Here is a 22891-nt window from a genome sequence, read left to right as displayed (position 1 = left end):
CAGTAATGGCAGAAATATAGGCATTAGGTAAAGATTCCATTTTAGTCAAATAATTTATTTGTGCTGCTTGTAGTCTTGGGAGAACAGCACCCCATGTGGTCTACTTCCAAATCAATCTATTTAAAATTTTTTTAGGCTCTTGCTTATAACTTCATTTGGGGAGAGAATAAGGATTTCTTTTCTTTTTTTTTTTTTATTTATTTGACAGACAGAGATCACAAGTAGGCAGAGAGGCAGGCAGAGAGAGGAGGAAGCAGGCTCCCTGCTGAGCAGAGAGCCCAATATGGGGCTCGATCCCAGGACCCTGGGATCATGACCTGAGCCGAAAGCAGAGGCTTTAACCCACTGAGCCACCCAGGCGCCCCTGAGAATAAGGATTTCTGTAGTCAAAAAAATGAAAATGAATTGAAGTAACACGTCGCTTAAAGATAAGTCCATTCAACTATTGAATATTGACCATTAAAGAAAACAAACATCCATTTGATCTGCAGAAAAAATAAATCTCTTTTATCTGATATTCAAAGCCTTCTGGAATTTGCCTCATCCCATGTATCTTACCTTTCCTTCACACAGCTTGCCAAAATAAACATCAAAGTAACTTAAATCAGGTTCCCAGAATCAGAGAGAGACAAGGATCCATGTGCAAGTGACATATTAAGTAAGTAGTCCTGGTAGAAACCAAATTTCAGCCTGGATGCAAAGTAAGTTTGTCCAGACACGAGACAAAGTGCTGGGCTTTCAAAACCTCCCACCAATAAGTCACTGACCCAGAAAACCCTGGTAGGATATGAATTCCCTGGCACTTGCTGCTTTCTGGTGTCCTTAAGTGTAAGAGCACAAAAGCCAGACCAGGCATAACAAAAGGTAAAAGAGATCTGAAGTGGTATGAATGGCTTACAGAGAGCTTTCCCCCACACCACCCTTACTTCTAAATCCTCATCAACCCCATGTACCCTCTCTAGGTACACTAAACATGCTTACTCTGTTCTTTAACCCCTACATGTGCAGGAGTAATAGGTTTCATTTGAGTCACATTTTTTAAAATGTTTTTAAATTACTTCAGCCACAATTCTCATAATCTTTCTTCTCTTTGTTCTATAAAAAAAGGAGTTAATTCTGTCCAGCACTCCTTTAATTGTGGTCTCTTACTTTTTTTTTTTTTTTCTAAATTTTGATTTACATCTTCGCTAACCAATGGAAAGTAACATTTATTCAGGGTAGCTCATCATTGTTGCATTTCTCAAATTTTTTCATGTTTGAGATTGTCTTTATTCATTTTCCCTTCATAATTCAGTGAAATACTAACAGAATCATGTTTGAGGGTCATACTTTTTTTCAAAACTTTGTAAGCATAATTCCATTACTGAAGTAAGGTGAACTTGTGGACATTTCTGTGGAATATTCTGATGCCAGTGTAATGTTTTATAAATTATAAATTGTTTGTTTTCTCTACCTGATGCTTGACTAGTTAATTTTTTTTAATTTATTTTATTTTTTCAGTGTACCAGAATTCATTGTTTATCCACCACACGCAATGCTCCATGCAATACGTGCCCTCCTTAGTACCATCACCAGGCTCACCTAACTTCTCACCACCCTCCCCTCCAAAACCCTCAGTTTGTTTCTCAAAGTCCACAGTTTCTCATGGTTTGTCTCCCACTCCAACTTCCCCCAACTCACTTCTCCTCTCCATCTCCCAATGTCCTCTGTCTTATTCCTTATGCTCCACAAGTAAGTGAAACCATATGATAATTGACTCTCTCTGCTTGACTTATTTCACTCAGCATAATCTCTTCCAGTCCCGTCCATGTTGATGCAAAAGTTGGGTATTCATCCTTTCTGATGGAGGCATAATACTCCATAGTGTATATGGACCATATCTTCTTTATCCATTTGTCCATTGAAGGGTATTTTGGTTCTTTCCACAGTTTGAACACTGTGGCCATTGCTGCTATGAATATTGGGGTAATGGCCCTTCTTTTCACTACATCTGTATGTTTGGGGTAAATAGTAGTACAGTTGCAGGGTTATAGGGTAGCTCTATTTTTTAATTTCTTAAGGAATCTCCACACTGTTTTCCAAAGTGGCTGCACCAACTTGCATTCCCACCAACAGTGTTAGAGGGTTCCCCTTTCTCCACATCCTCTCCAACACATGTTGTTTTACTGTCTTGTTAAGTTTGGCCATTCTAACTGGTGTCAGGTGGTATCTCAGTGTGGTTTTGATTTGAGTCTCCCTGATGGCTAGGGATGATGAACATTTTTTCATCTGTCTGTTAGCCATTTGTTATGACTTCTTCGGAGAAGTGTCTGTTCATATCTTCTGCCCATTTTTTAACAGGATTATCTGTTTTGTGTGTGTTGAGTTTGAAGAGTTCTTTATAAATCTTGGATATCAGCCTTTTGTCTGTATTGTCATTTGCAAATATCTTCCCATTGTGTGGGTTGCCTCTTTGTTTTGTTGACTGTTTCCTTTACTGTGCAGAAGCTTTTGATCTTGATGAAGTCCCAAAAGTTCATTTTCACTTTTGTTTCCTTTGGCTTTGGAGACATATCTTGAAAGAAGTTGCTGTGGCCAATGTTGAAGAGGTTATTGCCTATGTTCTCATTTCGGATTCTGATGGATTCCTGCCTCGCGTTGAGATCTTTCATCCATTTCGAGTTTATCTTTGTGTATGGTATAAGAGAATGGTCGAGTTTCATTCTTCTATGCATAGCTGTCCAATTTTCCCAGCATCATTTATTGAAGAGACAGTCTTTTTTCTACTAGATATTTTTTCCTGCTTTGTCGAAGATTATTTGACCATATAGTTGAGGGCCCATATCTGGTCACTCTACTCTGTTCCACTGGTCTATGTGTCTGTTTTTATGCCAGTACCATGCTGTCTTGGTGATCACAGCTTTGTAGTAAAGCTTCAAATCAGACAACGTGATGCCCCAGCTTTGTTTTTCTTTTTCAACATTTCCTTGGCAATTTGGGGTCTCTTCTGCTTCCATACGAATTTTTGGATTCTTTGCTCCAGCACTTTGAAAAATGTTGGTGGAAGAATGACACTGAAAGTATAGATTGCTCTAGGCAGTATAGACATTTTAACAATGTTTATTTTTCTGATCCATGAGCATGGAATAGTCTTCCATCTTTTTGTGTCTTCTTCAATTTCTTTCATGAGTGTTCTGTAGTTCCTCGAGTACAGATCCTTTACCTCTTTGGTTAGGTTTATCCCCAGGTATCTTATGGTTCTTGGTGCTATAGTAAAAGGAATTGATTCTCTAATTTCACTTTCTATATTTTCATTGTTAGTGTATAAGAAAGCCACTGATTTCTGTGCATTGATTTTGTATCCTGCTACATTACTGAATTCCTGTATGAGTTCTAGTAGTTTGCGGGTAGAGTCTTTTGGGTTTTCCATATTAAGTATCATGTCATCTGTGAAGAGAGAGAGTGCAACTTGTTCCTTGCCAATTTGAAAACATTTTATTTCCTTTTGTTGTCAGATTGCTATTGCTAGGACTTCTAGTACTCTGTTCAACAAGAGTGGTGAGAGTGGGCATCCTTGTTGTGTTCCTGATCTCAAAGGGAAGGCTGTCAACTTTCTCCATTGAGAATGATATTTGCTGTGGGTTTTTCATAGATTTTATGAAGTTGAGGAATCTTCCCTCTATCCCTACACTTTGAAGCATTTTAATCAGGAATGGATGCTGTATCTTGTCAAGTGCTTTTTCTGCATCAGTTGAGAGGACCATGTGGTTATTCTTCCTTCTCTTATTTATTTGTTCTATCACATTGACTGATTTGTGAATGCTGAACCACCCCTGCATCCCATGGATAAATGCCACCTGGTCATGGTGGATAATCTTTTCAATGTACTGTTGGATCCTTTTAGCTAAGATCTTGTTGAGAATCTTAGCATCGATATTCATCAGGGATTGCCATTTCCTGACGGTGCACGGGAGAAGAATGAGGCATAAACAAGTCAGCTGCAAGAGAAAGGGAGCAGGGGACAACAGTAGAAAAGACTGTTGCCCCGAACAACTCTTCAGTCCCACTTTTATTAGATATAGACAGTAATCAACAGAAGAGCCAAAGAAGGCCAAACATTAATCATATGCCTTGTAGATAAAAAAGTAGGAAGGCAAAATATGTCTGGTCAAGCAATATAAAGTTTACAGTTGAGCAAGCACATTCAAAGGACTTATCTAATTAGCCATAGGTGCTCTCAAGGGGGAAAGGGGAGATAACGGAAAAATGAAGCAGGCGGCATTTCACCCTGAGTGGGCTGGACATTACCAGCTGCTTGGCTTCCATGAAGCAGGCGGTGTTCCACTTTGAGCTAGCTGGGCATAGCCAGCTGCTCGGTTTCAAGGCCGTATATCATCCCCTCCCCCAGAGGCCTGTTGCCAGTATGTGTTTTTCTCAAGGCTATATTTAAACGTTCTTGGTAACTAGTAAAATTTCCCATGGCTTATATTTTAAGCAATATATTGTTCTGAGGGACAGATACAAGGGATATTGGTCTGAAATTCTTTTTGGTGGGGTCCTTGCCTGGTTTGGGGATCAGGGTAATGCTGGCTTTATAAAAAGAGTCTGAAAGTTTTCCTTCTGTTTCTATTTTTTAAGACAGCTTCAGGAGAATAGATATTATTTCTTCTTTGAAAGTTTGGTAGAATTCCCCAGGGAATCTGTCAGGTCCTGGGCTCTTGTATTTTGGGAGGTTTTTGATCACTGCTTCAATCTCGTTACTAGATATTGGTCTCTTCAGGTTGTCAATCTTCCTGATTCAGTTTTGGAAGTTTATAGGTTTCCAAGAATGCATCCATTTCGTCTAGGTTGCTTAACTTATTGGCATATACCTATTGATAATAATTTCTGATGATTTTTTCTATTTCCTTGGTGTTAGTCGTGACCTCTCCCTTTTCATTCATAATTTTTATTAATTTAGGTCCTCTCTCTTTTCTTTTCGATTTGTTTGGCCAAGGGTTTATCGATCTTCTTGGTTCCTTCAAAAACCCAGCTTCTGGTTTCATTGATGTATTCTACTGTATCTCTAGTTTCTATCTCATTGATCTCTGCTCTAATCTTGATTATTTCCCTTCCTGTGTGTGGGGTTGGCTTAATTTTTTGTTGATTCTCCAGCTCTTTAAGGTGTAAAGACAGTTTGTGTATTCTGTATTTTTCAATTTTTTTGAGGGAGGCTTGGATGGCTACGTATTTCCCCCTTAGGACTGCCTTTGCCGTATCCCATAGGTTTGGGACCCAAAGTGTCTTCATTCTCATTGGTTCCCATAAATCGTTTAAGTTCTTCTTTGATTTCCTGGTGGATCCAAACATTCTTAAGCAAGGTGGTCTTTAGCTTTCAAGTGTTTGAATTCCTTCCAAAATTTTCTTGTGGTTGAGTTCTAGTTGTAAAGCATTGTGGTCTGAGAATATGCAGGGAATGATCTCAATCTTTTGTTATCAGTTGAGCCCTGATTTATGACCCAGTATGTGGTCTATTCTGGAGAAGGTTCCATGTGCACTTGAGAAGAATGAGTATTCTGTTGTTTTAAGGTGGAATGTTCTATATGTATCTATGAGGTCCATCTTGTCCAATGTGTCATTTAATGCCAGTTTCTTTACTGATTTTCTGCTTGGATGATCTATTACTGAGAGTGACATGTTAAGAACCCCTACAGTTAATGTATTCATATCAATATGACTCCTTCTCTTGATTAACAGTTGTCTTATGTACTGGATATGGGAGCATAAATATTTACAATTGTTAGATCTTCTTGGTGGATAGACCCTTTAAGTATGATGTAGTGTCCTTCTTTGTATCTGACTGCAGTGTTTAGTTTAAAATCTAGTTTATCTGATATGAGAATCTCTACCCCAGCCTTCTTTTGAGGCCCATTGGCATGAAAGATGCTTCTCCATCCCTTCACTTTCAGTCTGGATGTACCCTTAGGTTCAGAATGGGTCTCTTGTAGACAACATATGGATGGGTCCTGTCGTTTTATCCAATCTGCTACCCTGTGCCATTTTATGGGAGCACTTAGGCTCTTCATGTTGAGAGCAATTACTGAGAGATACGTTTTTATTGACATCGTGTTGCTTGTGAAGCCCTTGTTTCTATAGATCGTCTCCATTAATTTTTGTTCAATGTCACTCTTGAGTTCTTTCTTCTTTTATAGAATCCTCCTTAATATTTCTTGTAGTGCCAGCTTGGTGGTCACATACTGTGTTAAACCTTGCCAGTCTTTGAAGCTCTTTATCTCTCCATGCATTTTGAATGTCAGCCTTGCTGGATAATGTATTCTTGTCTTCATGTTCTTCTCATTTAGTGCCTTGAATATGTCTTGCCAGCCTCTTCTGCCTTGTCAGGTTTCTGTGGACAGGTCTGATGTTATTCTGATGAGCCTTCCTCTGTATGTAAGGAATCTCATCCCCTAGCTTCTCTCAAGAACTAAAATTATGATTCATGGGGCACTTGGGCAGCTCAGTAGTTTAAGCCTCTGCCTTCGGCTCAAGTCATGATCTCAGGGTCCTGGGATCAAGCCCTGCATCAGACTCTCTGCTCAGTGGGGAGTCTGCTTCCCAACCCCCAACGCCAGCCTCTCTGCCTAGCTCTGATTTCTCTCTGTCAAATAAATAAAATCTAAATAAAATAAAATATGATTCATCATTTTCACAACCAGGTGTCTCGAAGTCTTTCTAGACTCTATGATCTTCAGGGGAGACCATTCTGCCTCTAGAACATGAACGCTGGTTCCATTCCCCAGACTGGGAAAATTTTCATGGAGAATTTGTTCAACTATATCCATTAGTCTTCTTTCTTTCTCCTCCCCCTCAGGAATTCCAATAATTCTGACGTTGGAATGTTTCATGGGGTCATTTATTTCCCTAATTCTGTTTTCATGGCTTCTAAGCTGTTTGTTCCAGGCCTCCTCCTGGTCTTTTTTCCCTATTAGTTTGTCCTCTAGATCACTAATTCTACCTTCTGCCTCAGTTACCCTAGCTGTCAGGGAATTTAGATTAGATCGGAACTCATCGATAACATTTTTAACTTCTTCCCTGGTGGCTTTCACTTATGCCCTACTTGATTCCATTTTGTCATTAATGGTTTTCTCCAACCTAGCCATTGCCTGGACAATAGCTTGAATTCCCCTTCCAACATAGAGTTTATGTCCATATCCAATAACTCTGATGGAGAGGGCAGCCTCTGAATTTTTTCTCTGGTGGGCATTCCTCCTCCTAGTCATTTTGGTGAAAGATGGCTGAGGGGATGTGTAGCTGAATATATCAACTGTGACCCAGGCAAGGTGCCCCTAGAATGCTTCTGAGCAATCAGAAGTCCCCACCAAAAAGAAAGAAAAAAGGAAAAAAAGAGAGAGAAAGAGGGAGACAGGAAAAAAAAAAAAGAAGAAGAAGACCCAGCCTGAATGGGCCCCAGTGGTACTATTTATAAAGTATACAAACAAAAATAGACAAACAAAAAGACCGATAAAAATAAATGACAAGTAAAAAAAGAACCTGGCCAAAATGAATCTCAAGTATAAGATTTATATACTACCAGAACAAAAACAAATACACAGAAACACTGACAGAAGAAAAAGATGGGTGGGTGGTTATAAATCCTCAGTGTGGGTGAGGAAGGTTATTTTGATTCTTCCTGGGTTCATCTTGATATTTTTGTTAAAGGACTCAACTTTCCCGAGATAAAGGGGGATTAAAACTGGTTTATATATAGGGGTAGTATTGATTGGGGAAAGAGGGTTACCTTGAAGCTTATCTCTATATGAATATTAAAAAATATATATAAAAAGAAAAGGAAAACACAGATATATATACCAAAAAGGCTCAAGTTAAAAGGTTATTATGGAATTTGTTGTACTGAACCTCTCGTTGTGATGGTAAATAGGCTACAACAAATTTTTAAAAATTAAAAAGAACAAGAATAGTGGGAAGGAATTAAAAATAAAAGTTGTATCTATGAAATATACAGGTTTTAGAGCAATATCGGCAGCTTAATATCTTCTTTTCCCCTGATATTGGGGTTTTACAGTTTTATGGGAACACTGTGGTGGTTGTTCTCTCGTTTTTTAGGTTGGCTTTCTGGGGTCGGGGCCTGCCGCATTGTTTTTCAAGAAATCTTGCTTGGGTTGAGTCCTCCTGCCCCCTATCAGTAGGCTCGGCTCTGAGGAAATAGGTTTTTCAGGCTTTTGTTCTCTGGAGGGTTTTTTTTTCTTTTTTTTTTTTTTCCTCCCTTGGCGGCTTTTGGTGGTTCTTTGGAGGTTTAGAGGAAAATAAACTGCACCCAGACCTCCATCTCAGAGAAGCCTCAGTCTGTTCCTCTCTGGGTGGTGCAGAGCATACAGACTCCCCCTCTGCCACCCCCCACCAGCAAAGCACGTCCCTAGCCATAGTTTGAGGGGTCGCATGAGCTCCCACCTGTCTCTGTACCCTGGTGTTACTAAAACCATGAGCAATATTGGTCCAGAGAGCCTGCTTCCAGTGCCTGCCTTTGCCCCAGCTCTCTGGGCAGGTCCAGACAGCCAGAGAGATCCCAACCAGAGATAGCATACTGAGATTTTCATGCATGCCCAGGCTGGGAGTGTTCAGACCCTCGCTAGTCCTAGAGAGCACTGGCTAGCACCTGCACGGACCTATCTCAGGGGAGGGTGAGTGGAGGGTGTGGAGCGCGGCTCAGGCACCAGTCGCACAACACACCTGCAAAGTGCAAAAGGCTGAGATTCTAGAGAGCTCCAGCTGTCATCCACCCAGACGCTCTCATGACTGCCTGCACCTCAGGGACCACAGTCTGGAGGCTTCCCCGCACTCTCTCTGGCATGGGTGGTCGCCAGCAGAGGCTGTCCTGGGTTGTGGGCTTAAGCCCATGCCCATGACTGCCTGATTCCACCAGTTGCCTCTTTAGATCTTTTGCTCTTTTTGAGTGTTTTTAACCAGACTCCAAATTAATGCTGGTCCCCAATCACAGGGAACTCTCATATTGGGGTATTGCTTTCCAATGGGTCACTTCTGGTGGCTCTCTCTCCATTCTGTTTATCTTCCAACGTCGGTGCCATCATTCCCACTCTGCTTTACCTGTCCACTGGAGTCTTCTGCCCATGAAGAGATCCAGAAGTGTATAATCCTATATTTCAGGCTGATTTCATGAGTGTTCAGAGTGTTCTGGTAGATAATCAGCTCATTTTAGGGGACCAGTTAAAACAGTGCCTCCTACTTCTCTGCCATCTTGCCCCCCTCACTGCCATTACTAAATTCTAATTTAAAATTATATCTTAAAAAAAGAATAGAGAAAAAAATGAAAAGGAAAACAAACACTTGAAAACAAATTATGACAATTCAAAATAAGTACAAAATAATTTTCAAGTAGAAGGAATAATGATTTAACCATGAATCAAATGGCCAAGCTATAAACCACTTGATCCCTTTTCCATTACCCTTCACCTCTGTTCTTTCCATACACATTTACAAATTCTGGATTAGTGTCAGAGAGGATATGGGAGATCTGGCTAAATACCAGTTGTTCTCTCTGTGACTAAAGAGTAGAGTATTACAACTTCTCTAAATATTGGGAAAGATGCTGGTGAGATGAAAGAAAGTGTAATGAATCTAATAGATTTAAAGGAAACAATATTTCAGACACCATGAACAGAGAAAGTTGGAAGCATTGGCAATGTGGGAGTGATAGTTGGGTTAAAAAAGAGAAATAAGAAAACCTGGAAGAAATTATATAAGGAGAAAGAAAAGAAATCCTTAACTTATGACTATTAAACTCAGAGCCAGGCCCTTTGTACCATGCCATCTCAGGCTGTCCCACACTGTGAAGGTGTTAGCCTTGGTGTGTAAAATGGTTGCAATTTGAGTCTCAGTAGATTAATATTATTGACTAAAGGGGAGGAGCTAAGGTGGCAAAGCAGGAGGACCCCAAGTTTGTCTTGTCCATCAAATACAACTAGATAGTTGTCAATTCATTCTGAACATGCAAGAAAAAAACAGAGATCTAAGAAAACAAATGCTGCAAGCCTACAGGTAGAAAAGAGACCACTGTTTGGAAGGTAGGAAGTTAAGGAGACTTGACTACAGTGTGATAGAGCAGAGAATATGGCAGAGGGGAGGGATCCTACTTGAGGAGGCTACCACAAAGCATTATAAGCAGTGGAGTGCAAAATCGGAACTTTGAGGAGTCTGCTACAGGAGATATACCTGACTTAAAGGTGCTCAGGTGGTGAAGTGGGACCAAATCCCAGGTGTGACAGCATGGTCTGAGAATCCCCAGGGTCATAAGAAGAACAGGTGGTCCCTCAGTGTGACAGAGTTTCCAGGCATTGGAGCAGAGAAGCTGGCTGAGAACAAGGAGTCTACATGATAGCTTTTTCTACTCTGTGTTGTCATAAACTGTGAATCACTGCACAGTCATGCAATTGCCTTCCAGGGACAAGTCTAGCAAAAAAGCAGCTTGGCGGGACTCCACCTCCAACCCCCTTTCCTGGGAGGAACACTGTGGGTCTGGGCCATGGGTCTAAAATTTAGTTTTGAAACTAAGTCAAATGCCTGAGATAAGAACGATTGTTCGAAGGCTGAGTGAACACAGAGTTCTGATGAAAGCAAGGAAACAAGAGTGATTGCTTTTCTGTGACAGCTCACTGAAGAGTGGGGGCGGGGGGAGCACATTTTTTCAGCTCCAGGGCTAGAGAGCAGAGTGCAGCTATATTCATCCAGCCCATCAGTGCTGAAAGCCTTCAAAAAGCAAAAGAGTGCCACCTGAAGGACTATGGAGCCGCTTACTTTGAGCCCTGCCATTCTGTGCACTGTGCATTTACCCTAGGGCAAGTCAACCTAAGAATCAGCATGACAGACCCTTCCCACAGAAGTGTCACCAAGGGTACTGTTCATAGAAAGCTGCAAACCTTCAGTTGTTGGGGAAAACAGTATATAGTATTCTCTGTATTTTCATTCCTTAGAATTTTAGTATTATTTTTTCAGTAATTTTCTTACTTCTTCAATTCTTTTTTAATCTTTTTTAATTTTTAATTTTATATACACTTTTTTTTGCCATTTGAACAAAGTAGGATACATTTTTTATTTAAATTCACTTAGCCAAGGTATAGTACATTATTAGTTTTTGATATAATGTTCACTGACTCATTTTATTTTTTGTTTCCTTTCATTGTATTTTATTTTATTTTAAATATATATGTTTTTCTTTCTTTCTTATATTGGAACCTAGTTTCTTTTAACAAACAGACCAAAATACATGCAGGATCTAGTTTTTTTGTTTTGTTTTGTTTTGTTTTGTTTTGTTGTTATTGTTGTTTTTCTTTTTCTTCTTTTCTTTGCTGGACAAAAAGAAGTGACTGATAAAAACACCCCAGAAGAAAGAACAGAAGATAGTACTCCCAGGAATTTAATCACTACAGATATAAGTAAGATTTCTGAACTAGACTTAAAATAAGGATTATAAAGATACTAGCTTGGCTTGAAAAAAGTACAGAACACACTAGAGAATCCCTACTGTAGAGATAAAAGAACTAAAATCTAATCAGGCTGAAATTAAAAATGCTATTACCAAGATGCAGTCACAAGTGCAGGCCATAAAAACAACAACGAACAATGCAAAAGAGCAAATCAGTGATACAGAAGATGAAATGATGGGAGAAAAGGAAGCTGAAAAGAAGAGGGAAAGAAAACTATTAAATCACAAAGGTAGACTTAAGGAACTCAGCGATTTCATACAGCCAATTAATATCCATATTATAGGAATCCCAGAAGACAAAGAGTGGGGAAAGAGAAGCAGAAGATTTATTTGAATGATTTATAGGAGAGAACTTCCCTAATTTGAGGAAGGAAACAGTTAAGTCTAAGAGGCACAGAGAATTCCCCTCAAAAGCAACAAAAATAGGTTAACACCATGACCTATAACTTCCAGATTGCAAATATAAAGAGAAAATCCTGAAAACAACTTTGAAGAAGAGGCCTTTAAGCTACAAATGTAGAAACATAAGGTTGGCAGCAGACCTGTCCACAGAGACCTGGCAAAGCCAGAAAGGACTGGCATGATATATTCAATATGCTAAGTGGGAAAAATACATAAACAAGAATACTTTATCCAGCAAAGCTATCATTCAGATTAGAAAAAGAGATAGAGTTTCCAAGAGAACCAACATGAAAAGCATTCATGACCACTAAACCAGCCCTGCAAGAAACATTAAAGGGGACCCTATTAATGATGAGGGGTCAAGGATAACAAAGATCAGAAAGGAACAGAGACAATCTACCAGAACAGTGAGTTTACATGTAATAAAATGGCACTAAATTCATGTCTTTCAGTTATTACTGTGAATGTAGATGGGCTAAATGTTCCAAAAAAAAAAAAAGAAAGAAAGAAAGAAAGAAATAGTGTAATGGATTAAAAAAAAGAGGAACCATTGATATGCTACTTACAACAGACTCATTTTAGACCCAAATACGCCTCCAGATTGAAAGTGAAGAGGTGGGGGCACCTGGTTGGCTCAGTGGGTTAAAGCCTCTGCCTTCGGCTCAGGTCATGATCTCAGGGTCCTGGGATCGAGCCCCGCATCGGGCTCTCTGCTCAGTGGGGAGCCTGCTTCCCTTCCTCTCTCTCTGCCTGCCTCTCTGCCTACTTGTGATCTCTGTCAAATAAATAAAATCTTCAAAAAAAAAGTATATTCTTAAAAAAAAAAGAAAGTGAAGGGGTGGAGAACCATATATCATGCTAACTGTCATTTTAAAAAAGCGGAGTAGCCATCCTTATATTAGGCAAACTAGATTTGAAACCAAAGACTCTAGAAAGAGATGAAAAGGACACTATGTCATAATAAAGGGGTGTATCGAACAAGAAGATCTAACAACTGTTATAAAAGACACACAGCTAATATCCTCCATGGGGAAAAACAGAAATTTTTCCTAAGGTCAGGAAAATGACAGGGATGTCCACTCTCATCATGGTTGTTCAACATAGTACTGGAAGTTCTGGCCTCAGCAATAAAACAATAAAAAGAAATGAAAGGCTTCCAAATCAGCAAAAAGGAAGGCAAACTTTCACTCTTCACAGATGATATGATACTCTATGTTGGAAATCCAAAAAACTCCACCCAAAAGTTGCTAGAAGTAATACAGAAATTCAGTAAAGTTGCAGGATGTAAGATCAACACATGGAAGTCTGTTGCATTTCTATACTCTAACAATGAAACAGCAGAAAGAAATCAAGAAATCTATTCCATTTACAATTTTACAAAAACTCATAAGATACCTAGGAATAAACCTAACCAAAGAGGTAAAATATCTGTACTCTGAAAACTACAGAACACTTATGAAAGAAATTGAGAAAGACACAAAGAAATGCAAAGACATTCCATGTTCATGGACTAGAGGAACAAATATTGTTAAATTGTCTATTCTCCCCAAAGCAATCTATTCATTTAAAGCAATCCCTATCAAAATATCACCAGCATTTTCAAAGCTGGAACAAACAATCCTAAAAATTTGTATGAAACAAGAAAAGACCTTGAAAAACAGAAGGAATGTTAAAAAAAAAAAAAGAACACCAGGGGTGCCGGGTGGCTCAGTTGGTTAAACATTTGCCTTCAGCTCAGGTTATGATCTCAGGGTCCTGGAATTGAGCCCCACATCAGGATCCCTATCCCTCTGCTGCTCTCCCTGCTTATACTTTCTTTCTGTCAAATAAATAAAATCTTGAAAGGAAGAATGAAAGTACAAAAGAAAGAAAAGAAAAGAAAGAAAAAAACTGAAAAGAAAAGAAGGAAGGAAAGGATAATGAAAAAACTGAAGCTGGTGACATCACAATTCTAGACTTCAAGCTGTATTACAAATCTGTAACCATCAAGACAATATGATACTGGCACAAAAACAGTCACAATGGACCAGAATAGCAAACCCAGAAATAGAACTTCAACTCTATAGGCAACTAATCTTCAACAAGGCAGGAAAGAATACCCAGTGGGGAAAAACAAAAAACAAAACAGTCTCTTTAACAAATGGTGTTAGGAAAACTAGACAGCCACATGTAGAAGAATGAAACTGGACCATTTTATTACCCCATACACAAAAATAAATTCAAAATGGATAAAATTCCTAAATGTGAGACAGTAAACCATCAAAATCCTAGTGGAGAACACAAGCGTCAACCTCTTTGACCTCATTGCCGCTAACTTCTGGCCACGTACATCTTCAAAGGCAAGGGAAACAAAAGCAAAAATGAACTATCAGTACTTTGTCAAAATACAAAGCTTTTGTACAGCAAAGGAAATAGTCAACAAAACTAAAAGACAACCTTTTAGTTCATTCATTAATGACATATTCATTTATGACATATCAGGTAAAAGGCTAATATCCAAAATCTGTAAAGAATATACCAAGCTCAACACTGAAAAAAATAATAATAATCTAGTCAAGAAATGGATGGAAGACATGAACAGACATTTTTCTACAGGAAGATATGCAAATGGCCAAAAGACAAATGAAAAAATGTTCAATGTCACTCAATATCAAAGAAATATAAGTCAAAAAATGATACACCACCTCACATCTCAACAACTCAGGAACAACAGATGTTGGCAAAGATGTGGAGAAAGAGAAAACCTCTTACTCTGTTGGTTGAAATGCAAACTGGTGCAGCCACTCTGGAAAACTGTATGGAGGTTCTTCAAAAAGTTAAAAATAGACCTACCCTATGGCCCAGTAATTACACTAGATATTATCCAAAGGATACAAACATAGTGATTCAGAGACGCACATGCATTTCAATGTTTATGCAACAATGTCCACAATAGCCAAAATATAGAAAGAGCCCACATGTGTATGGAGGATGAATGGACAAAGATGTGATTGATATATATAATGGAATGTTACTCAGCCATCAAAAAAGTGAAATCTTGCCATTTACAATGATGTGGATGTAACCATATGGTATTATGCTAAGAGAAATAATGTCAAAGAAAGAAATATCATATAATTTTACTCATATGTGGAATTTAAGAAACAAAACAGATGAAAATAGGGGAAGGGAAGGATAAACAAAGTAAAATAAAAACAGAGAGGAAGGAAAACCGTAAGAGTCTTAGCTACAGGAAAGAAACTGAGGGTTGCTGGAAGGGAGGTGGGTAAGGGTTTAAGGTAATTAGGTGGGCACTTAATGTCATGAGCACTAGGTGTTTTATGTAAATGATGAATCACTAAATTCTACCTCTGAAACTAATTATTAGTTAATTATTAATTATATTAATATATTAATTATATTATAATTATATTGTTATATATTATTATAATATTATAAATTATATTATTTATGTTAACTAAAATGAAAAGGGAAAATTCTGTTAACTAAATTTTTTTAAAGCTCAAGCATGTCTAAACCATATTTCTTTTGTGCCATATCACTGTCCTCCTTACTTATTCAACAGTGCTTCTGGGTATAGAATCAGAGAGGGTTTTGGATGGTCTGTCTCAATTACAATAATTTCTCCATATCCGAGTGGCAGTTTTAGAGCCTGTGTACATGTTGGTAAAGGACATCAATGCAAATAAGATGAGAAGAGTTTAAATAAACTTAATAGATTTAGAGAAAATAATGTTGCAGACATTAAAAAAATAAAGAAAGTTAAAACCCTGGCAAAATGGGAAGAGCTGACCAAGAAAGAAAAACACAATACAAAAGAAATGAGAATAAAAAGGACAATAGAAACACATAGCTCATCACCACTAGCCTAGGGAACAGGGCCTTTTGTATCATGTCACCTCAGACTATGTCATACTAACAATGGTAGTGCACTACTGTTACAATTAGCGTCTACATGGGATTAGGACTCTTCACCAGCAGAGGCAGAACGTTTTCTACATGGGATTTAACAAAAATAAGGAATTTTTTTTTCTGCTACCTCACCTTAACAGAAAGTCAAGAGATAATTCAAAATTTGGTTCAAGTCTTTTCTCATCTCTTTTTTCCTCCTGCTTTTCATTCCTCAACTCCATACATTTTTATTGATATTATTTTTCAGCAAGTTCTCCTAGTAGCTTTGAGAAAATACCCTACCAGTTCTTAGCCCTGCAGCAGAACATATCTGTTTAGGTTTCTGAAATATCCCTTCAAAAGAGTCTTATTGACTTGATTTGGATAACATACCATTCATGAGGAGAGTACTGGTCCTAGAACATACACGTTTTTAATTGGTCTACCTGGGTCACCAGTCTATTTAGCTGAATGGATACAGCTTATTCTTCATGTAATAGCCAGAAACATTAAATTGATTTTGGTACACTTTGCCTAAACTGCAACCTTCCTCCACTGCCCTTCTCACTATGATTCTGATCTCAGAGTTTGAGCCAAAAGGCTGGTATTTTTTATAGGGTATGTTAGTTGTCTTATCTCATCTCAGTTCACATTCTCTCCCACTCACTCTGCTTCAATCACTCTGGCCTCCTGTATGTTCTCTGAGCACTCTAGGCAGGTTCTACTTTGAGACTTTTTTTTTTTTTTTTTGCTTTGTTTCTTCTGCCTGAATGGTATTCCCCACACATGTAGACATGGCTTATTCTTTCACATCCTTAAGGTCACAATGATGCTTTCTTTGATCACTTTATTCAAAATTAGTTTTCTCAGTGCATAACGTGTCTACTTTCTTTGCTTTAGTCTTCCACAGGACACTTATCAGAATCTAAGAAATTGAATGTTTTATTAGTTTATCCAATTAACAATCTATGTCATCCAACTATCACTAAAATGTAAGATTTCTGAGGGCAAGCAAGATCAGTAGCAAATACATAGTAGGTATTCAGAAAATACATCGAATGGATTAATAAATCAGTGCACAAATGAATATAATCTTTGAGTGGGAATATTTGAGCAGATAATTTTATCTTATCTAAAGGGGAAATTGAGTGGATCAGGTACCATGAAATCAATAGACCCCTTTATATAATTCTATTTATATTAGGAACTATTTGTAAACCTTATTTTGATACCAGTTTGAACCTTGTTTTGTTCATCATGAAGAAAACCACCTGTAAACTGTTTTTATAGTTTCACTCCTCACTTACTATGGATTTCCAAATTCTCATGCTTAAAATATGAAAGAAGTGGTAATAGTTTTCCTACAGGGTTACTAAGTCTACTAAGTGAGTTTATATGTACAAAAGTAATTTATACAATAAAAGCACTAAACAAAAGATTTATGATTATGGATACTTATAACCACTGATTGCATTTATATATTTAAAATACATTAGTTATAATTAGGCTAATCAAAGAAATCCAGTGCAAAAGTAATGTATTATTTCTGTTTTGTTGTACTTCCCTCAGGGGATCATGGACATTGAAGCATACTTTGAAAGAATTGGTTATAGGAACTCTAGGAAGAAACTGGACTTGGAAACATTAACTGACATTCTTCAGCACCAGATCCGAACCATTCCTTTTGAGAACCTTAACATCCATTGTGGGGAAGCCATGGAATTGGACTTGGAGGCCATTTTTGATCAAATTGTGAGGAGGAACCGTGGTGGGTGGTGTCTCCAGGTCAATCATCTTCTGTATTGGGCTCTGACCACAATTGGTTTTGAGACCACAATGTTGGGAGGGTATGTTTACAGTACTCCAGCCAACAAATATAGCAATGCTATGATTCACCTTCTGCTGAAGGTGACTACTGATGGCAGGAATTACATAGTGGATGCTGGGTTTGGACGCTCTTACCAGATGTGGCAGCCTCTGGAGTTAATTTCTGGGAAGGATCAGCCTCAGGTGCCTTGCATCTTCCACTTGACAGAAGACAAAGGAATCTGGTACTTGGACCAAATCAGAAGAGAACAGTACATTTCAAATCAAGAATTTCTTAATTCTGATCTTCTGGAAAAGAACAAATACCGAAAAATATACTCCTTTACTCTTGAACCTCGAACAATTGAAGATTTTGAGTCTGTGAATACATACCTTCAGATATCTCCAACATCTGTGTTTACAAGCAAGTCATTCTGTTCCTTGCAGACCTCTGAAGGGGTTCACTGTTTAGTGGGCTGCACCCTTTCCTATAGGAAATTCAATTTTAAAGACAATATGGATTTGATAGAGTTTAAGATACTGAATGAGGAAGAAGTAGAAAAAAAGCTTAAAAATATATTTAATATTTCCTTGGAAAGAAAGCTTGTGCCCAAACATGGTGATCAGTTTTTTACCATTTAGTATAAGGAGTAAAAATGGCCTTCGATATTACTTCATGTCCTGAAACTTTTTATTATAAAAAATTTTAAACATATACTAGAGAAAATAAAATACTAAATGTCTGTATCACCCAATTTATCAATTATTAACTACCATATTTCTTCAATGTTCACACATTATACCAAAGAAAATTTTACCCTTTAAAATATCAGCATTTAACATTACAAAGGTGTAGTCATCAAAACAGTATGGTACTGGCACAAAAATGGACACATAGATCAATGGAACAGAATAGAGAACCCAGAAATGGATCCACAACTATATAGTCAACTAATCTTCAATAGAGCAGGAAAGAATATCCAGTGGAAAAAAAGACAATACCTTCAACAAATAGTGTTGGGAAAACTGGACAGCTACATGTACAAAATGAAACTGGACCATTTTCTTAAACCATACACAAAAAATAAACTCAAAAGACTCAGTGTGAAACACAAAATCAACAAAATCTTAGAGAAGAACACAGGCATAAATTCAAAAGACTCAGTGTGAAACAGGAAATCACCAAAATCCTAGAGAAGAACACAGGCATAAACCTCTTTGACCTGGGCTGCAGCAACTTCTTGCTAGACCCAACACCAGAGGCAAGGAAAACAAAAGCAAAAATGAACAACTGGGACTTCATTAAAATAAAAACCTTCTTCATAATGAAGGAGACAATCAATAAAACTAAAATGCAGCCCACGGAATGGGAGAAGATATTTTCAAATGACCTTACAGATACAGGGTTAGTATCAAGATCTATAAAGAATTTATCAAACTCAATATCCCCGAAAAACAAATAATCTAGTTAAGAAATACATGGAAGACGTGAATAAACACTTCTCCAAAGAAGACATACAAATGGCTAACAGACACATCAAAAATGCTTAACATCATTCATCATCAGGGTAATAAAAATCAAAACTACAGTAGGATATCACCTCACCAATCAGAATGACTAGTTAACAACAAAGAAAGAACAGGTGTCAAAGAGGGTATGGAGAAAGGGGAACCCTCTTGCACAGTTGGTGGGAATGAAAACTGATGTAGCCATTCTGGAGAACAGTTTAGAGGTTCCTCAAAAAGCTAAAAATAGAACTCCCTACAATCTAACAATTGCATTCTTAGGTACTTAACAAAAAGATACAAAAATACAGATTCAAGGGGGGTACATGCACCCCAATGTTATAGCAACATTATCAACAATAGCCAAACTATGGAGCGAGACCAAATGTCCATCAACTGATGAATGGATAAAGATGAGGTTTTATATATATTTATGTGCCACCTCTATTGCATATAATATATACAGTGGAATATTATTCAAGCCATCAAAAAGAACGAAATCTTCCATTTGCAATGATGTAAACCCAACTAGAGTGTATAATGCCACATGAAATAAATCATAGAAAGACAAATACCATATGGTCTCACTCACCATATGTGGAATTTAAGGAAGAAAATATATGAACATATGGGACATGGGAAAAGAAGAAAAGGGGAGAGGGAAACAAGTCATAAGTGACTCTTAACAATAGAGAACAAACAGGGTTGATGAAGGGAGGTGGGTGGTGGATGGGCCAGAAGGATGATCGGTATTAAAGAAGGCACCTTTGTTGAGGCACCTATGTGGCTCACTCAGTTAAATGTCTGCCTTCAGCTCAGGTCATGATCCCAGGGTCCTGGGATCAAGTCTCACATTGGGCTCCCTGCTAAGTGGGGAGTCTCCTTCTCTCTCACACTCTGCCCCTGCCCCTGCTCATGCTCTATCTCACAATCTATCATAATAAATAAATAAATAAATAAATAAATAAATAAAATCTTTAGAAGTAAAAATAAGACACTTGTGATGAGCACTGGGTGTTGTGTGTAAGTGATGAATTACTGAATTCTATTCCAGAAACCAATAATGCACTGTATGTTAACTACCTAAATTAAGAAACAGGATAAAACCAGAATGTAGGGGATAAAAAACATGAAAGAGAGACAAACTGGTGGAAGAGTAGGGGACCTCATTTCATCTGGTCCCCTGAATTTAGCTAGATAACTATCAAATCACTCTGATAACCTATGAATTCAACCTGAGATATAATAAAAGAATTGCTGGAATTCTACAAATAGAAAGCGACCACTTTTTGCAAGGTAAGAGTGTGAAGTGAAATGGAGGGGATATATCAGAGGATAAACGGTGGAGGGGAGGGAGCCTCTGTAAGCCAGCTACCAGAAAGTAATATAGCCCCAGAGCACAAAATCTGAACCCTTAGAAATCTGCTCCAGTGAGAGACATCCCTGCCTGAAAGGTGTCGTTTGGTGAAGTGGGGCAGAATCCTTGGTGGAACAGTGTGGTCTCAGGTTCACTGGTGTCACAGAGAGCATGGGGATCCCGGAGCCAACAGAGTTCCCCAGCATTGGAGTGGGTAAACTGGTTACCATCTGCAATCCCAGGAGGAGGCTCTCAGCTTGGTTCACCATAAGCCATGAACCCTGCAGACTCTGGCGACGCCTCTCAGTGGGGGGCGGGGGAATTGCAAAAGTCAATTAAAGCTGTGGCCTTCTGCCTTCCCCCAGGAGGGGCAATGGGGGCATGTGCACCACTGGGTGAATGCTGTCCTTGCAGGGCCCCTTCAAGGATAGAGGTTGGTGACCCCCACTTCCCCCAGTAAGGAAGGTGTGTGGGTGAACACACGACTAGGTGAATGAGTTCTGGTTTGGGGGGGTTGCTGAAGAAGACAGAAATGTGCGACCCTCCCTCTTCCCCCAGAAGGATCAGTGCAGGCACATACCATAGGACTCTACAGAGTGTGACACACACAAAGTGAAAACTGCTTATCCCTAAGTGTTTACTGAAGAAAGAGGACGACAATCTTTTGGCTTGGGGGCTATAGATCGGGGCACAGCCATTTTTACTTTCATCTAAAGAGGCCTGGAAAGCCTTTAGGGGAAAAAAGCCACATAGAAAAAGCAGAAACACCTTACACTGAGCCCCTCCCCCACCCCACAATTGTTGGTGCAACTCAGCCAAGACAAATGCAACTGAGAAACAATGCAGCAGGCCCCTGCCCCAGAGACCAGCTGGAAAAACGGGGAACACCAAACTTACAGAGCTCACAGTGCTGCAAACTTGCAGCTCTAAGGGAAAATAGTATGTAGAATTTGAGGTTGTTCCTCATGATTCCTTTATATTTCAGTTTAAAAATTTCTCTTTTTTTCCTTTTTCAACGAATTTCTTATTTTATCAACTCTTTGTTTTTAAGTCTTTTTAAACTTTCATTTTTTTTTATATTTACTTTTCTAGACATATTCTTCAGCTTTGGCTTCCTTTCACTGTATTCAATTTTATTTTTGTGTATATATAAGTTTTGCTTTCTTTACAATTTTTGGATTTAGTGTCTTCTAACACAGAGACCAAAATATACCCAGGACCAAGGGGATCACCCTGTTTTGTTCACCTGGAGGATTTTATTCTCTCTTCCCCTTCCCCTACTTATTTGGGGTTTCTGACACTTCAGATTTAGCTATTGTATTTCCCTTGAGCTGGGGTTGATATTTGTGGGGTTTTTTTTCCCATCCATTCATCCATACCTCTTTAGGCAAAATGACTAGAAGGAGGAATTCAAAACAAAAGAAAGATGCAGAGGTAATATTCTCTGCCACAGATCTAATGGATGTGGATATAAGTAAAACGTCAGAGATGGAATTCAGGAAAACAATTTATTAAGTTACTATCTGGGCTTGAAAGCATAAAGACACTAAAGAATGTCTTATTGCAGAAATGAGATCTAATCAGGCCTAAATTTAAAATGCTCTAACTAAAATGCTCTAACTGAGATGAGTCTAAATTGGATGCTCTAATAACCAGAAGAGGCAGAAGAGACGGTAAGTGACATAGAAAACAAGTTGATGGAGAGGAAGGAAGCTGAGGAAAAGAGAAAAACAACTAATAGACCATGAAGGGAGGCTTTGAGAAATCAGTAATGCCATTAAAAAAAAAAAAATCAGTACTAGTAGACTGCCTAAGGGAGAGAAAAGAAAGAGGGCCACAATGTATATTTGAGGGATCTGAGAACATCCCTAATCTGGAGAAGGAAAAAGGCATTCATGGGGAAGACACCTCCCAAAGTCAGTGAAAATAGATCAACACCCTGACATATACTAAGGAAGCTTGCAAATTTCAGAGATAAAGAAAAAATCCTGAAAGCACCTGGAGACAAGAAGTTCTTAACCTCTGGGGTAGGAATATTAGACTGACATCAGACTTAATCCACAGAGACCTGTCAGACTTGAAAAGGCTGTCATGATATACTCAGGGTATAAATGAGAAAAACATACAGTCAAGAATACTTTATCCAGCAAGGCTGTAATTAAGAATGGAAGGAGAGATAAAGAGCTTCCAGGACAGACAGAATTTTAAAAATATGTGACCACAAAGACAGCACCACAAGAAATATTAAGGCAATCCTGTAAGCAAAGAGAGACCAAGATTAACATAAAAACAGAAGGAAACAGATGATCTACAGAAAAAAGAACTTAAAGATATTACAAAGGCACTAAATTCATATCTTTTAATGGTTACTCTGAATGTAAATTGGCTAAATGCTCCAATCAAAAGACACAGGGTATCAGATTGGATAAAAAAGCACAACCCATCCATATGCT

At 38.4% G+C, this 22891-nt stretch overlaps 1 protein-coding gene across 1 annotated transcript in view; it reads left to right on the top strand.

Moving 5' to 3' along the window:
* LOC308338182 (arylamine N-acetyltransferase 1) overlaps positions 1 to 19638 on the top strand; it is a 39830-nt gene extending 20192 nt beyond the window's left edge. Inside the window, exon 2 of the mRNA XM_080796197.1 lies at positions 17339 to 19638. Within this exon, the coding sequence (XP_080652323.1) occupies positions 17345 to 18217 (873 nt within the window). The 5' untranslated portion in view covers positions 17339 to 17344 and the 3' untranslated portion in view covers positions 18218 to 19638. The remainder of the gene's footprint in view (positions 1 to 17338) is intronic.
* Positions 19639 to 22891: the final 3253 nt, after the last annotated feature.

Source organism: Martes martes, assembly GCF_963455335.1.
Source record: "Martes martes genome assembly, chromosome: 2".
NCBI lineage: Eukaryota > Metazoa > Chordata > Mammalia > Carnivora > Mustelidae > Martes > Martes martes.
The sequence above is the reverse complement of the archived record's forward strand: the minus strand, read 5'-3'. Positions and strand labels throughout refer to the sequence as shown.